The 17905-nt window shown below is 39.3% G+C and overlaps 1 protein-coding gene across 2 annotated transcripts; it reads right to left on the reverse strand.

The window, feature by feature from the left end:
• Positions 1-3660: 3660 nt before the first annotated feature.
• On the reverse strand, positions 3661-17811 carry zdhhc11 (zinc finger DHHC-type containing 11). 2 transcript variants are annotated; one of them, XM_052146806.1, is made up of 11 exons: positions 17129-17811; positions 15036-15257; positions 9318-9496; positions 9092-9193; positions 8854-8978; positions 8461-8616; positions 8257-8372; positions 6184-6242; positions 6017-6080; positions 5667-5733; positions 3661-5573 (listed from the first exon to the last, which is right to left on the reverse strand). In XM_052146806.1, exons 1-11 carry the CDS (start codon positions 17135-17137, stop codon positions 5350-5352), a joined length of 1323 nt encoding a protein of 440 aa, XP_052002766.1. In that variant the 5' UTR covers positions 17138-17811; the 3' UTR covers positions 3661-5349. The 2 variants fall into 2 exon arrangements, with proteins under 2 accessions (XP_052002766.1, XP_052002767.1); XM_052146807.1 differs by lacking the exon at positions 8461-8616.
• Positions 17812-17905: the final 94 nt, after the last annotated feature.

Below are 17905 nucleotides of genomic sequence, written 5' to 3' on the forward strand. Positions count from 1 at the left end.
GATTACAATTTTTAATCAAATTAATTACATGGTGTCCCGATTAATTAATCGCATATACAAATATTTGCTGAGAAAGCCCCTCATATAACAATAATTTAATATATAATGATTATACATATTTATATCAATATATCATTATACATAGTTATCTTTAAATATTTACGAATTATATATATATATATACAGGTCCTTCTCAAAAAATTAGCATATCATGAAAAGGGTCTCTAAACGAGCTATTAACCTAATCATCTGAATCAACTAATTAACTCTAAACACCTGCAAAAGATTCCTGAGGCTTTTAAAAACTCCCAGCCTGTTTCATTACTCAAAACCGCAATCATGGGTAAGACTGCCGACCTGACTGCTGTCCAGAAGGCCATCACTGACACCCTCAAGCAAGAGGGTAAGACACAAAAAGAAATTTCTGAACAAATAGGCTGTTCCCAGAGTGCTGTATCAAGGCACCTCAGTGGGAAGTCTGTGGGAAGGAAAAAGTGTGGCAAAAAACGCTGCACAACGAGAAGAGGTGACCGGACCCTGAGGAAGATTGTGGAGAAGGACCAATTCCAGACCTTGGGGGACCTCAGCGGAAGCAGTGGACTGAGTCTGGAGTAGAAACATCCCCAGCATTCCCCAGGTCAAGCCACTTTTGAACCAGAAACAGCGGCAGAAGCGCCTGACCTGGGCTACAGAGAAGCAGCACTGGACTGTTGCTCAGTGGTCCAAAGTACTTTTTTCGGATGAAAGCAAATTTTGCATGTCATTCGAAATCAAGGTGCCAGAGTCTGGAGGAAGACTGGGGAGAAGGAAATGCCAAAATGCCTGAAGTCCAGTGTCAAGTACCCACAGTCAGTGATGGTCTGGGGTGCCATGTCAGCTGCTGGTGTTGGTCCACTGTGTTTTATCAAGGGCAGGGTCAATGCAGCTAGCTATCAGGAGATTTTGGAGCACTTCATGCTTCCATCTGCTGAAAAGCTTTATGGAGATGAAGATTTCATTTTTCAGCACCGACCTGGCACCTGCTCACAGTGCCAAAACCACTGGTAAATGGTTTACTGACCATGGTATTACTGTGCTCAATTGGCCTGCCAACTCTCCTGACCTGAACCCCATAGAGAATCTGTGGGATATTGTGAAGAGAAAGTTGAGAGACGTAAGACCCAACACTCTGGATGAGCTTAAGGCCGCTATCGAAGCATCCTGGGCCTCCATAACACCTCAGCAGTGCCACAGGCTGATTGCCTCCATGCCACGCCGCATTGAAGCAGTCATTTCTGCAAAAGGATTCCCGACCAAGTATTGAGTGCATAACTGAACATAATTATTTGAAGGTTGACTTTTTTTGTATTAAAAACACTTCTTTTATTGGTCGGATGAAATATGCTAATTTTTTGAGATAGGAATTTTGGGTTTTCATGAGCTGTGTGCCAAAATCATCAGTATTAAAACAATAAAAGACCTGAAATATTTCAGTTGGTGTGCAATGAATCTAAAATATATGAAAGTTTAATTTTTATCATTACATTATGGAAAATAATGACCTTTATCACAATATGCAAATTTTTTGAGAAGGACCTGTATACAGGAATGTAAAGCATTTTAATTATCTGAATATATATATATATATCTGTCGATTTAACGTGTTAATTCAGTGCGATTATTTTTTACAAAAAATAACGCGTTAAAAAAATTTACACAATTAATCACAATGCCCCCCCGGGACCATAATAAGGAAGATTCCTGAGAAATGCAAGCTTGTAGTACCACCTGTTTCCTCCAGGGGGCAGTAAGTGAAACTTCAGCTTCAGTTAACATCACAAACATGTGTTACATTCTTGTGTTTAAAACACTCGAAGGAGCACAAATCTGAACTAAGGGATCTCAAGATGTGTTTAAAGATTGAGTAGTAAACTATATTTAACTCGACACAGTGAACTAAACATTTTATGTTTATGACGCAACACACCCAAGACGCTACACAAGCATGTCTGACGCAGGTGTGCTTAAACAATCCCTCATAATAAATCTCTGATTGATGAATTCACTTGTGAAATGGATTACTGTGAACTGTGTGTCAATGATTGACTTATGATCAATAATATGGTAGTAAACAATACATTGTATTATAAAGCCGCTTTTTATATTGTCTTATCAATGATGAACTCTTCTGCTACAGGAATGTAAAGCATTTTAATTATCCGAATATTTTTTATTATATATATATATATATATATTAAATATTTAAAGATAACTATGTATAATGATATATTGATATAAATATGTATAATCATTATATATTGAATTATTGTTATATGAGGGGCTTTCTCAGCAAATATTTTTGTATATGCGATTAATCGCGATTAATTAATCGGGACACCATGTAATTAATTCGATTACAAATTTTAATCGATTGACAGCCCTAATATATATATATATATATATTTTTTTTAATCAGTCTATATTTATGATGCATATCACAAATATCCATTACACACAGAAATGAGTAAATAAATAGTGTAATTAAATTAATTAATTATAGTGCATAATCTTTAAATAGTGTGCATATTTTTAACTTCAGAATAAATGTGAAGTATTTATATGAAGTATAATACAGTTTGCTTTGGCTTTAATTGAGCACATTTTAGACTGTGTTTAGCATATTTAAATAAATATAATCTATTTGTTTATGGAATATCTTTGAGTGTATACAGAGAAGCCATTAAAATGCTGTATTTTTTTTTTCAATGATAAAAAATACATAAAAAATACATGTAAGATAATGAAATAAACACGGAGGACACTACAGTACGCTCGTCTCTACAGTCTGATGTTTAGGGCACAATGCTGACGGTTCATGCATCACTCAAACCCACAACGTTTCAATTTCCAGCCATCGTGTTTGACCTTTACGGGCAGCACGCCAACCTGAACAGTGAACCAAGAGCCCCAGAGAGAGTCAAACTCTGTACAATATATACAACTTGACTTTTAAAATAAAATTCAACCCTAATTGTGTGTAAAGAGTGATGAAGTGTTGCATAATGGCAGACAGTAGAAGCACAACCTCACATTCTTACATCAAAGTACATTTTACTGACGCTAAACATGCTAACAGACCAATTCATTCAATGAGGGAACATGTGCTTTGGTGTGCAGCCTGAACAGAGACATCTTCATTTGTCTGGACAATGTTATTGTCTTCCTTGTTGGGAATAACTGATGGTAATTTTGGAATGCTGAAAAGATGTCCACAAACCGCCGTGAATGCCATTATGTCCTCAAAAAATATAACAGGTTCCTCATATATATTAAACAAAAAAGCAAAAATGGTTTACTATCCTTATTTGTGTCAGGTCATATTCAATACCAGAATTACAGGGTGGCAACTAAATTGTAATATTGGCTATACACTGTAAAATATATCAGTTAACCTTACTTAAAAAGCAAGTAAAGCGATTCCCATAAAATAGTAAATTGCCAGTAAATTTACACATTTGGCTCAAGTAAAGTGAACTAGGAATAGACCATTTTACTTGAGCCAAATAAGTATATTTACTTGATTTTTTAAAGGTTTCCTCACTTTGTTTTAAGTCAACTTATTACATTTTACAGTGTAACTTTACACAGAAAATGTTAGGAAGTTATTTTATCACCGTAAAATAATGTTAACATGTATATTGTTTATGTCTTGTGTGTGTACTTTTGAAACAGTGAGTGTTTTAACGTTTAATGATTGGCCCCATTGACTTCCATTGGAAGTGTCTCACTGAAACCCCCTTTTTTAAATAAACGAGGGGCATGTTAGAATGTAAATGAATATTTGTGGTACTTGTATTGAACCTGCAATACTCCTTTAATTCACATTTGTACTAGATGTTTGAAACCAACGTACAAAACTACTGCTAGAGAAACATGCATTTGTGTAACTGGACTTTCGTTACTGAGATTTAATCCTTGTGACAACTAGCCCCGGTCTTCCCTAGATAGTAGAAAATAAAATACAAATGGTAAAATAATATACACAATAAATAACAATAACAAACACAAAATTCCCTTTAACAGTTTAACAGAAATGATGCAATTGAACACACGATGATGTAATTGAAATGAGCAAGATGGGCAGTTTAAGGATGACATCATCACTCAACAGCCCCATCATGTGGTGTGTGAATCATAAGCATCCTGAGAAAAACCTGTGGGCTTTTATTTCAAAATATATAATAACAAATACAGAACATTAATGCAGTCAAGCATTTATTCATCTAATATTAATGAATTGCTATAAATTCATAAATAGGATCTTTTGGTTGGTTGCTAGGCATTAATAGGGTGTCCTAGCTGGTTGCTAGGGTCTTTTAATTGGTTGCTAGTCATATCCAGGCTGTTCTAACTGGTTGCTAGGGTCTTTTAATTGGTTGCTAGTCATATCCAGGCTGTTCTAACTGGTTGTTTGGGTCCTTTGCTTGATTGCTAGGCATTGCTAGGGTCTCCTAGCTGGTTGCTAGTCATATCCAGGCTGTTCTAACCAGTTGCTAGGCATGGTTGGTTGCTAGGCATTGCTAGGGTCTTCTAGCTGGTTGCTAGCATCTTTTGGTTGGTTTCTAGGCATTGCTAGGGTGTCCTAGCTGGTTGCTAGGGTCTTTCATTTGGTTGCTAGTCATATCCAGGCTGTTCTAACTGGTTGCTAGGGTCTTTTGGTTTGTTCCTAGGCATTGCTAGGGTCTTCTAGCTGGTTGCTAGCATCTTTTGGTTGGTTTCTAAGCATTGCTAGGGTGTCCTAACTGGTTGCTAGGGTCTTTTAGTTGGTTGCTAGTAATATCCAGGGTCTTATGGTTGGTTGCTAGGCATTGCTAGGGTCTTCTAGCTGGTTGCTAGCATCTTTTGGTTGGTTGCTAGGCATTGCTAGGGTGTCCTAGCTGGTTGCTAGGGTCTTTTAGCTGGTTGCTAGCCATATCCAGGCTGTTCTAACTGGTTGCTAGGGTCTTTTGGTTGGTTGCTAGGCATTGCTAGGGTCTGTAACATTAATGTAGTGGAGCATTTATTCATCTAATAGCTGCAATAGTGTCATAACATTGTTTGCATTTCAACCTTGATCAGTTAAGAACAATTCCTTTAAAAATAAACCAGCTTTCCATTACCTGGACATATAAAAAAATGTACAATTAATCAGAGGGCCCTGAAAGCTAGTCGATTTCATGCTTACAGAAAATCTGCACACTTCAGCAAAAGTCAGAGTAGTATGTTGGATTGCAATTCCGATTAGAATCAATCGTTTATTCAGAAAGGCTCTGCTCCTCATCGCTCTCTGGAAATTCATGATGTCAAATCCTCCAGCTGTCACATGATTACCTATGGCATCTGCTCTTTATACCCAAGATACTGAGGATGCATGGCCTCCGGTTGAGTGTCTGTGATCAGCTGTTGATGAATCACTGTTGCATCCATGATGGAACTCCCCAGCGGAGCTTGTACGATAGGAATTCCCTCAGACTTCACGTTATTCTGTCCTGGGGTTTGAGGCTTCTCGATCCCGCTGAGGTTCAAGCCCACAGGAAGTGACAACGTAGGCTCGCCTAAAGTAGCAGCAGGAAGGAGAAGACCATCAGGTGAATCTGCAGTTTTCAGTTGTCACCAAAATACTCTGTTAGACATGCTGTTTTTTTTACCAGGAATCGTTTGTGTCGGCGATTTTGAGCTGAAGTCCACATGTCTCTCTCCGCTGGATGCCTCCATCTGCAAAACAATGATTTTCCAAAAACTTGCTGTCGGGTGCCTACATAGGCAGCTGCCTTCCACATCCACACTAATACGCTTTCATTGGAAAACTCATTTTTGTTTTCCTACATCATGGTTTTCCATATTTGGTACTAGAGAGAATTTTAGAAAGTCTGATTTCGGTAGTGCAAATGTAGCAAACTCAATGCGCTTTCAAATCTACATTATATTAGTGTGGCCTCAGGCAACATCATAATGGAACCACATACTGTAAATGATGGATTTGGAACGGTCTGATTACCTCAGCACAGATGGGCTCTGGCAGTCGACTGGACGTTTGTCCTATTTCTTCCAGCTTGAAGGTACTAGAAGAAAAAATTCATAGAACAGCTGAAGGCATTGGCTAAAACAGTCAATGGGATTAAATCAAATCTAGCCCTAAAGATTCTGTGTGCACTTAAAGCTTACCAAGACCTGCTGGACAATGGAGCGTCACAACTGACAGGGGATTCCAACGGCCCAAGGCTCTATGTGTAAGAGAACAAATATTTTGTGAATTGTAAAATGAAGTAGTTCATAAACTGTTCTTTTCAGGAGTCTGATTACGGTTCGCTGAATGTTTTACTTGTGTCATGTGAACACTCCAAACAATCTCAGACCTGCTCGGTAGTCATCTGATACAAGACAAGCCATTATTATTTTATTTCTAGCGTACTGAAACTAGATACTGTAAGTAAAGTTTGTCTTGATGTTAGCTTGACAAAGTCTAGGTAAAATAATTTTAAAATTTGCAAGGTTACACAGGCCTTACATTCAGACAGACACAAAGCTAGTCAGATGCTAGGGTGTTTTGGTTAGTTGCAAGGCATTGCTAGGGTGTTCTAGCTGGTTGCTAGGCATTGATAGGGTGTTCTGGCTGGTTGCTATGGTCTTTTGGTTAGTTGCTAGGCATTGCTAGGGTGTTCTAGCTGGTTGCTAGTGTCTTTTGGTTGATTGCTAGGGTCTTCTAGCTGGTTGCTAGAGTCTTTTGTTTGGTTGCTAGGGTCTTCTAGCTGGTAGCTAGGGTCTTTTGGTTGGTTGCTAGACATTCCTATGTTGTTCTAGCTGGTTGCTAGGGTCTTTTGGTTGGTTGCTAGGCATTGCTAGGCTGTTCTAGCTGGTTGCTAGAGTCTTTTGGTTGGTTGCTAGGCATTGCTAGGGTGTTCTAGCTGGTTGCAAGGTTTTATTTTTTGGTTGGTTGCTAGGCATTGCTATGGTGTTCTAGCTGGTTGCTAGGGTCTTTTGGTTGGTTGCTAGGCATTGCTAGGGTGTTCTAGCTGGTTGCAAGGTTGTTTTTGGTTGGTTGCTAGGCATTGCTATGGTGTTCTAGCTGGTTGCTAGGGTCTTTTGGTTGGTTGTTGGGCATTGCTAGGGTCTTCTAGCTGGTTGCTAGGCATTGATAGGGTGTTCTGGCTGGTTGCTATGGTCTTTTGGTTGGTTGCTAGGCATTGCTAGGCTGTTCTAGCTGGTTACTAGGGTCTTTTGGTTGGTTGCTAGATATTGCTAGGGTCTTCTAGCTGGTTGCTAGGTATTGCTAGGGTATTCTAGCTGGTTGTTATGGTCTTTTGTTTGGTTACTAGGCATTGCTAGGCTGTTCTAGCTGGTTGCTAGTGTCTAGTGTCTAAAGTTTGAAGTCCCCCAGCAGGACTATGGAGTCTGTAGGTGGAGCCCTATCCAGAACCCCACCCACTCTCTCCAAGAAGGTTGAATACTCTGAACTGCTGTTTGGTGGATAAGTACACACAACAGTAAAAGTTTTCCTCTCTGCAACCTTAAGTCGAATTGAGGCGACACTCTCATCCACCGGGACAAACTCCAACAGTGCGGCAGCCAGCCAGGGACTTGTGATTATCCCCACACCCCACCCGGCGCCTCTCACCCTGTGCAACTTCTGAGTAGGAGAGGGACCACCCCTTATCGAGGAGTTTGGTTCCAGAACCAACAACGTGAGTGGAGGTGAGCCCTCCATTCTAAATGCCAAGAGCCAATTTCTGCCACAAGGGTCATGGGCCACCCCTCCCCTTCCTGCTGCCTGCATTGCACCTGACCCCCATGTTGGACCTTACGGGTGGTGGCCCCCCTACGTTGCCATTTCGGGCTGAGCCCGGCCGGGTTACGTGGGCTGCCCAGCCACCAGGTACTCGCCTAGGAACACGCCTAGGGGTAGGTCCCAGGCAGAGTAAACATTCTCCTTTTACCATCTTCCATTATGGGTTTTTGGATCGTGTTATTCTGGATCTTCACCCAAGACCTGTTCGCCATGGGAGACCATACCAGACGATATAGCTCTGGAGATCTCTAGATCATGCAAGCCCTTCTGCCATGACAAGGCCCCGATCCAGGAATTATTATTGTATAATAGTAATATAATAAATTATATTATAGTATAATACAGATGTTTTATTGAACACAGACACATATCGATTGTTAGACAGACAAATATTGAATACTGGCTACTCTAATGTTACACTTGGCGAGTGTTAATTTTGGGTCTTGATGTACCTGTGTGGTGGTTCCATTAGAAGTCGGTGCAGGAGGAATACTCTGCTCTTTGTCTTTGGGGTTTGGTGACTGACGCTTCCTCATAATGTACTCATAGGTGCTAATGCCTTCAGACACTGTGACAACACATACACGAAATCAATAACGGCCGGTAGCTTTTAATAGTCAATAAAAAGTACAGTTGACATCTGGAGCATTACTCACACAAGTAAATATGGAAGCAGAGTAAATGGCAAAGCAATAATAGACAAGCCAGACCCAACATGATGGAAATGAACGCCAACGCTAACAGAATAATGGAGCTGGTCTCTAACGGAGCTGCCGGTAGGAAAACGAGCCATGTTCCGTTTCCTTTCACAGCTGGGAAGAGAAATAAGTAACGGGTCACGTCCACCGATCAGACACTGTTCACACAGGACGCAATCTTGCGTTCCAGAACAGATTTTTCTGAGCATCGAAGTTTACAATTGTGTAATGGATAAACTCGTTAGCGGTTTGCCTCACTAATCAACCATCCAAGGCTGATGATTGCAATGGGAAAACCACATTCGCCAATAGGTGCGTTCAAGCGTGAAACAGCGCAGAGAAACGTCTTACCCTGAAACTGCGGTGCAGTGCGCAGAACTGCTGGATTCACATGATGCTCAATGAAGACAAACAACATGACAAGAGTGAGGAGAAATATTCCACAAACAGCAGACGAGATGGTTATGAAAAAGAGCCTGGAGAAACAGAATGACTTCATGAATATTCAGGCATTGTGAAGTGTCTTTTAAGACAATGATCACGCATATGATGGCTTTATACATTGATATCAAATGGCACTTCTGCTCACCAGTAGTTCCTCCCTCCAACACAATTGTTCAGCCATTTACAGTGATGATCAAAGTCTGCTATGCACTTGTTGCAGTTGCTACAGTGTTTGGCTTTAAGTCCCCTGCGGAAAGAGTTGACGATTATTCCCTAAAGCAACACATACTGTATCTTTGACAAAAGGCTCTATATTTTAGGGATATTCCTTTTTCCATAGGATACTCCATGATAATAATAAACCTACATACACGTCCACCTCACACAGGCTGCAGTGCAGATTGTCGATGACGTGTTGATGTTTGGTGTTGTCAAACACAGGCACTGGGCTGGAGTAATCCTTCCTGGTGCGAACGCTGAGATCGGCAGGGTCGATTGTTACAGCCGCCACGTGAGTGAACAAATGCAGAACAAAAGCTGCACCAATCAACTATACAGGAAGAGTTAAGAATGAACAACACATGTGAACATCTGCATGCATCTCAGTAAAGCCCTCGTGCGTCTTGGTCTCGTCTTTGTCTCTGACTATCCTACAACAGATAGATATTATTCTATTTCAGTAATGAGAATCTAATGACAGTAATGGGACAAAAATATAAATTATTAATAACAATAATAATACATATACATCTGGTTGGGGGTCTGGGTATTTCGGCGAGTATTGACACTGAATATCACCGTTGGAGTCGCGAGTTCGAATCCAGGACGTGCTGAGTGACTCCAACCAGGTCTCCTAAGCAACCAAATTGGCCCGGTTGCTAGGGAGGGTAGAGTCACATGGGGTAACCTCCTCGTGGTGGCGATTAGTGGTTCTCGCTCTCAATGGGGCGTGTGGTGAGTTGTGTGTGGATCGTGGAGAGTAGCATGAGCCTCCACATGCTGTGAGTCTCCGCGGTGTCGTGCACAACGAGTTGCGTGACAAGATGTGCGGATTGATGGTCTCAGAAGCGGAGGAAACTGAGATTCATCCTCCGCCACCCAGATTGAGGTGAGAAAACACCACGAGGACCTACTTAGTAGTGGGAATTGAGCACACCAATTTGAGGAGAAAAGTGAATATAAAAAAAAAAACATATTCATTTACTAATTATTATCAAACTTTTTTAAAACTATTCAAAACATCCCAATGCGGGCGGACGGGCGATCGGACGGACGGAACCCTGGGAATACCCAGAGTGAGAGGAGCAGTAGCATTTGTGTTTCCTAATTTATATTTACATTTATGCATATGGCAGATGCTTTTATCCAAAGAGACTTACAGTGCCATTATTACAGGGACAATCCCCCCGGAGCAACCTGGAGTTAAGTGCCTTACTCAAGGACACAATGGTGGTGACTGTGGGGATCTAACCAGCGACCTTCTGATGACCAGTTATGTGCTCTAGACCACTACGCCACCGCCACCTCTCCACAGTTCCACTAATTAAGATAAAATATTGTCTGTTAGTGAGGTACGAATGGACGGACTCTGTTAGTGAGGTAGGAATGGATGGACTGACGTCCGTCCGTCCATCATCCAAAATCATACAAGAAAACTATGATATCTTATCGCAACCTCAAAGCAGTTCATCCTTCTCTGCCTCCATCTGTGCACGCTTAACTGTTCTGTCCTTCAGAGATCCTCTCAAATGATATTTCTGTCATTTCTGATGCTGAAGCTGAAGGTACTAGAAGGTACTTCAGTCAGTGATTTCATTTTACACTCCCAACTCATCATCCATGTCAGCTGGACCCTGCTCCAACCTTCCTTCTTAAACACTGTGACTCTGTCACCTATTTCACATCTAATAAACACATCAATTGTGTCATCCATTGTTCCCTACTGCCGTTACACCAGTCCTTAAAAATCCCAACTTAGATCCATTTACCCTCCTCAACTATCGTCCTGTTTCCAACCTGCCTTTTATATCTACACTCCTGAAAAATGTTGTAGCTTCCCAGTTACAATCACATCTAACGTCTCTACAACCCTTTTCAATCTTGTTGTTGTCTGTTCCACAGAACTGAAACGGCTCTCTTGAGAGTCATTCATTATCTTCTCCTCTCTGATGACTCTGGGTCCCTCAGTAATCTTTGAGCTCTGCTTTTGACACTATATGCCACAACACACTCCTTTCCCAACTCTCAAATATTGGTATTAATGGCACTGCTCTATGCTGACTTTCTTCCTAACTCACTAACAGACTATTATCTCAATTAAGAAACACAAATCCCCCACTGCTCCTCTCACTCAGGGTATCCCCCAGGGTTCTGCTCTGGGTCCTCTGTTGTTCATAACTAACTAACGTCCGCCCGATAAAGGTTTTTTACATTATAAGTGTGAAATGAAATATGTACCTTTTTCTTTGTTCTTTTAGTGCTTTGAAAACTCCTTTGACGGACGTTAGTTAATTATGAACAACAGAGGACCCAGAACAGAACCCTGCCTTGTCCAACAACTAATAGTTGATCGAGAGGAAGGCAACTGTCGACAGATGTGATTAAGAGAGATAGACAGATATTCTACAGTAGACAGACAGACAGATGGTCGAAGTTTACAATTGTGAATGATAGATACAGACAGACAGATAGAGTAGACAGAAAGAATGATAGATAGCCAAACAGACAGACAGACAGACAGAATGATAGATACAGACAGACAGATAGATAGACAGATAGACTGAATGAGTGACAGACAGACAGATAGATGATAGATAGGCAGATAGATAGACAGACAGAAAGACAGACGGATAGATACACAGACAGACAGATAGATTATAGACAGATAGACGAGACAGATAGACAAGACAGATAGACAGACGATAGACAGACAGACTGAATGAGTGACAGAATGACAGACAGACAGACTGAATGAGTGACAGAATGACAGACAGACAGATAGATGATAGACAGACAGATAGAAAGATGATAGATAGACTGAATGAGGGACAGAATGACAGACAGAGAGACAGATAGATGATAGACAGACAGAGAGACAGATAGATAGACAGACAGACAGACAGATAGATAGACAGATAGATAGATGATGATAGACAGACAGACAGACAGGCAGACAGACAGACAGATATAGATAGATAAATAGACTGAATGAGTGACAGACAGACAGACAGATGATAGACAGATAGACAAGACAGATAGATAAGACAGACAGACAGATAGATGATAGATAGATAGACAGACAGACAGATAGACATACAGATAGATACACAGACAGACAGATAGATTATAGACAGATAGACAAGACAGATAGATAAGACAGATAGACAGACGATAAACAGATAGACAGACAGACAGATAGACTGAATGAGTGACAGAATGACAGACAGACAGACAGATAGATACACAGACATACAGATAGATAGATGATAGATAGACTGAATGAGTGACAGACAGACAGACAGATAGATGATAGATAGACAGACAGACAGATAGACAGATAGAGAGACGATGATAGACAGATAGATGATAGATAGACAGACAGACAGATATAGATAGATAAATAGACTGAATGAGTGACAGACAGACAGATAGATGATAGGCAGATAGACAAGACAGATAGATAAGACAGACAGACAGATAGATGATAGATAGACAGACAGACAGAAAGACATACAGACAGATACACAGACAGACAGATAGATTATAGACAGATAGACAAGACAGATAGATAAGACAGATAGACAGACGATAGACAGACAGACAGACAGATAGACTGAATGAGTGACAGAATGACAGACAGACAGATAGATGATAGACAGACAGATACACAGACAGACAGACAGATAGATAGATAGATGTGTTGTGCTGAATTGACAAGGGAGAAATAAAAGCCAGTATTTAGTCTCTGTGTGTAAATCAGGGTCTTGGGTTCAGTCACAGTCAGCAGAGAATTAAACAAACTGCTGGACAGTATGAAGAGCTTCACTGTTTGAGAGGTGAGATGCTGTCTGTCTGAATGACGCCTGAACACCCGCTGCTGACATCACCCTGTAATTTAACCCATGCTGTTGTCTTAAAGGGGTCATGAAACGCTCTTTTTTTATATAGTTTTATTATCTTCCCTGAGGTCTACTGAGAATGTTAGTGAAGTTTTTTCAACCAAAGCAGTCATAATTCAGTAATATATGATCATTTTCCACCCTGTCTCTGGCCCTCTGACTGAGATGCTCGAGGCCTCTGCTCCAATAAACTTCAAGGTAAACTCCCACTGTTCTGATTGGCCAACATCGTGCCGCTCCCCAAACATGCTAAAAAAAAAACAGCGCCAGAGACATGACAACAGTCAAAGATGTCTGTGTAGTTCATGTTTATATACAAAAATTATTCAAAATAGTCCAGATGGGTCCCATTTGGTGTCCAGGAATAGACCACACTGTTTGCCCTGCTCTCTCTCTGTGTTTACAAGTCCCAGTGGGCGGGGCCAAGGGTGCGACGATGTAAAGTAGGCGTTGATGGTGTTGCTGTACAGGCGGTCATGAATTAACGAGTACATAGGGAAGTCGCGGAAGTAGAGAACAAGGCAATTTGGCAGCTTGTTTTCAATAAATGCTTTAAATGGTTTGGGGATTAAGTTTTTAATCAATCAATCTATCATCTGTCTGTCTGTCTGTCTGTCTGTCTGTCTGTCTGTCTTATCTATCTATCTGTCTGTCTGTCTGTCTGTCTTATCTATCTGTCTGTCTGTCTATCTATCTATCTATCTATCATCTGTCTGTCTTATCTATCTGTCTATCTATCGTCTGTCTGTCTTATCTATCTGTCTGTCTATCTAGCTATCTATCTATCTGTCTGTCTGTCTGTCTATCTATCTATCGTCTGTCTATCTGTCTTATCTATCTCTCTGACTGTCTGTCTGTCTATCTATCTGTCTGTCTGTCTGTCTATCATGCTGTCCTATCTGTCTGTCTGTCTATCTGTCTGTCTGTCTATCTGTCTATCTGTCTATCTGTCTATCGGTCTGTCTATCTATCTATCTGTCTATCTATCTATCTATCTATCTATCTATCTATCTGTCTGTCTGTCTGTCTGTCTGTCTATCTATCTGTCTGTCTATCACCTGTCTATCTATCTATCTATCTATCTATCTATCTATCTATCTATCTATCTATCTATCTATCTATCTATCTATCTATCTATATATATATCTGTGTTATCTATCTGTCTGTCTGTCTATCATCTATCTATCTATCTGTCTGTCTATCTATCTGTCTGTCTGATGGTCTGTCTTTCACTCTGTCCTATCTATCTATCTATCTATCTATCTATCTATCTATCTATCTATCTATCTATCCTATCTATCTATCTATCTATCTATCTATCTATCTATCTATCTATCTATCTATCTATCTATCTATCTATCTATCTGTCTGTCTGTCTGTCTATCTATCTGTCTGTCTATCACTCTGTCCTATCTATCTGTCTGTCTATCTATCTATCTATCTGTCTGTCTGTCTGTCTGTCTGTCTGTCTATCTATCTATCTGTCTGTCTGTCTGTCTGTCTATCACTCTGTCCTATCTATCTATCTGTCTGTCTGTCTGTCTATCTATCTGTCTGTCTGTCTGATGGTCTGTCTATCACTCTGTCCTATCTATCTATCTATCTATCTATCTATCTATCTATCTATCTATCTATCTATCTATCTTATCTATCTATCTATCTATCTGTCTATCTGTCTGTCATCTATCTATCTGTCTGTCATCTATCTATCTATCTATCTATCTATCTGTCTGTCATCTATCTATCTATCTATCTTATCTATCTGTCTGTCATCTATCTATCTTATCTGTCTATCTATCTGTCTGTCTGTCTTATCTGTCATCTATCTATCTGTCTGTCTGTCTATCTATCTATCTATCTATCTATCTATCTATCTGTCATCTATCTATCTATCTATCTATGTCTTATCTGTCTACCTCTCTCTCTCTCTCTGTCTGTCTGTCTGTCTGTCTATCTATTTGTATAGGATACACCATACGCTGCAAATCTCCATGGCGATGGCAGAAGAGGAATATAAATCCCGAATCCCACGATGGCCAAGAAGCTGTACATGAGCCATGCGATCAGCTGGAAAACGTGGAGCGGCAATGACCAGCCATTGACCCTGGAGTGCATCGGCGCGCTGACCAGCTCGTTTCTGCTGTCTGCATGTTGAGGGGCCGTTCTTCTCTGATGACGCCCAGAGCAGTTCAGCTGGAATAACACAGTAATGTCAAATCCACTGCCTTAGCAAATGCCTAACAACACCCTAGCAACCTAGTCTCACTTCAAACTGCCCCAGTTTCATGAGACGAAGCTTTTCAAACCAACATTTCAAGTTTATCTTGTATAACCTTTCTTATCCAGCTCTGACGTCAAAACACTAAATTTAGAGAATTTAAATGAGAACATGGGAAAAATATACATTATATGCAATAACTAGAAAATTATAAGCTCTCATTGTCTTTATACCACACATGGCATAACATTTAGTGATTTGTAAAGTCAAGTTTTAGGCAAATAATAACACTATAGAATTGTAACTGTATATAAATATTATAAAAGTACAGAAAAAATTTGAATTACCATAGCAACGGATCCAATGGAAATATGTGCAGCAATATGGTTACTGTCTCTTTAAGAGAATCAGGCTTGAGCGCATAATGCAATATTGAAAGCATTCGGTGCAGTTTGATTGGTTCAGTTTACACTTTTGAGAAGTCCCATTGTGTTCATACCGTTTTGTGCTGTTGCCATTGCATCCACTATAATGAGGAACACAATTCTGATCCCTTAATTACTGGATGATATGGACATCAACAGGACAACATGTGGACCTGTGCTGCCGGTGTCGTGCTGATTTTTCACTCCCTAGTATCCTAATGTTTAAAGCTGGGTGTAGGAGTGTCCTTTAGACATGGGAACCAATGACTCCCTGCTATGGTTAGGGGTGGGTGTAGGTATAAGGACCATTCAGACAGCGCGGAGTAAGTATCTGGCAAGGGAGTAACATTTCGGCACAATTTATGAGCGGCCCACCGGTAATTCCCCCGATCCTCCCGATTAGCTCCTCCAGCCCTGCATCAGTCAAGATATTATTCACTTTAACTTTCTAATGCACAAGCTGGAGTCATAGTGTGCGTTTCCTGCTCAGCATGAACAAAGTGGTTGTGTTGCCTAGCTTCATAAATGCAACATAATTAACCCTTGAGAGGAAAACCAGCTTTGCACACAGTGAGTAATGTCATTAAACATTAGTGAAAACAGTTTAACGAGAAACTTCCTCTTGTATTATAAATACATATAAAAATCAATTCTAATCCTGGAAGATGAGGAAACATGTTGCTTCTGTATTCAATAACTTTGATAACATGTACGGACAAATAAAGTGCTGAATAAATAATATAATTAAATATTTTACATTAAGGTTGTTATATATATATATATATATATATATATACTATATGTATATATATATATATATATATATAAATTAGTTATTCGTTTCAATTTCATGTCAAAATTCCAATAAAAAGATTATATATTTTAAGTCTTAATACTTCAATATTTATTTTAACACACAAATATTTTTATTTTGTTATTTTATATATATATATATATATATATATATATATATATATATATATATATATATTTGTTTTTGTGTTTGTTTTATTTATTTTGTGTGTGTGTGTGTGTATATATATATATATATATATATATATATATATATATATAAATAAAATAAATGAATAAAACATGTATTTTATATTTAATAATATTATTGTATACTATTATTATAAACACAACTAATCTTGGCTACTGTTCATTATGCTGTATATAAGTTATATATTGGTTAATGCACAACGTACGAACTATGAACAATATTAGATTCATAATTTGACAATAACAACATTGCTGCCAAATAGTTTTAGTTGTTAGCTCGTGTTAGCTAACGCGTTAACTAATGTTAATGTACTTTAATGTAAATAAGAAGTACCATTAAAACAATTAGTGATTCTAACGATTATAATAAGTAATACATTTGACATACAGTCTATAAGCATGTCTCAAAATACACTTACATTCGTCATTGAAGAGCTTCCTGTAGTTTTCTAGAAGAAGAAGACATGTGTTGTTGTTCTGTATGATCTCTTGGATACAGTTTGCTGATCCATTGATTTCTTAATGATCTCATACACTCGATTACACTTTACGACACTCAAGAGTCATTTTAAAAGGCTTTATGTAGTCTGAAAAGGTTTTATATCCTACATATTAACACCAAACTATCTCATCCATCATATCAAATCCTTACGTTGTTCATAATTAGTAAAGAAATAAGATAGAAACAGCTTCCCTCGTGCGACACGCGCATCTATATCTGACGTTACGAATCACATCGAGGTGGAAGCTTAACTCATGAATATTAATCACGTCATACTTACGCTATCAGGCAACCTACCAATGGCTAATGCCCGCTCATGAATATCAGTTGTTATGATGACGTTGCATGGAAACGTTCTACGAGCGTAGGCTTGGCTCATGAATATTAAGTAGAGCATACGGAGGCTCTACTGCACTTGTTTTAGAAGCGCTGCACATTTTAACTGGTTCATGTTCCTCAATAACAAAACAAGGCAAACATTTAAAAAATAAAATAAAATCTCGTACATTTAGCCACTTAGCACATTAACATAAAATCACTCTCAAATGATCACCCCATATCAGATTTGCAATCTATTAGTTAGTTAACATCATATATGAATACAAGTACAATTTTGCATGTTTTAAAATCCACACAGTTATAGTAAAATTTCCTTTATTTCACTTAAATAAATTTCCTTTATTTAACCATTGCA

This window comes from Xyrauchen texanus, chromosome 17 (assembly GCF_025860055.1).
Source record: "Xyrauchen texanus isolate HMW12.3.18 chromosome 17, RBS_HiC_50CHRs, whole genome shotgun sequence".
NCBI classification, from domain to species: domain Eukaryota; kingdom Metazoa; phylum Chordata; class Actinopteri; order Cypriniformes; family Catostomidae; genus Xyrauchen; species Xyrauchen texanus.

Coding starts and splice junctions, on each gene's coding strand:
- zdhhc11 (XM_052146806.1), bottom strand. Junction 8,979..9,091: donor GTTGGAGGGAGGAACTACTG/GTGAGCAGAAGT, acceptor CTGTTTCTCCAG/GCTCTTTTTCATAACCATCT. Junction 5,734..6,016: donor CAGAGCCCATCTGTGCTGAG/GTAATCAGACCG, acceptor ATTGTTTTGCAG/ATGGAGGCATCCAGCGGAGA.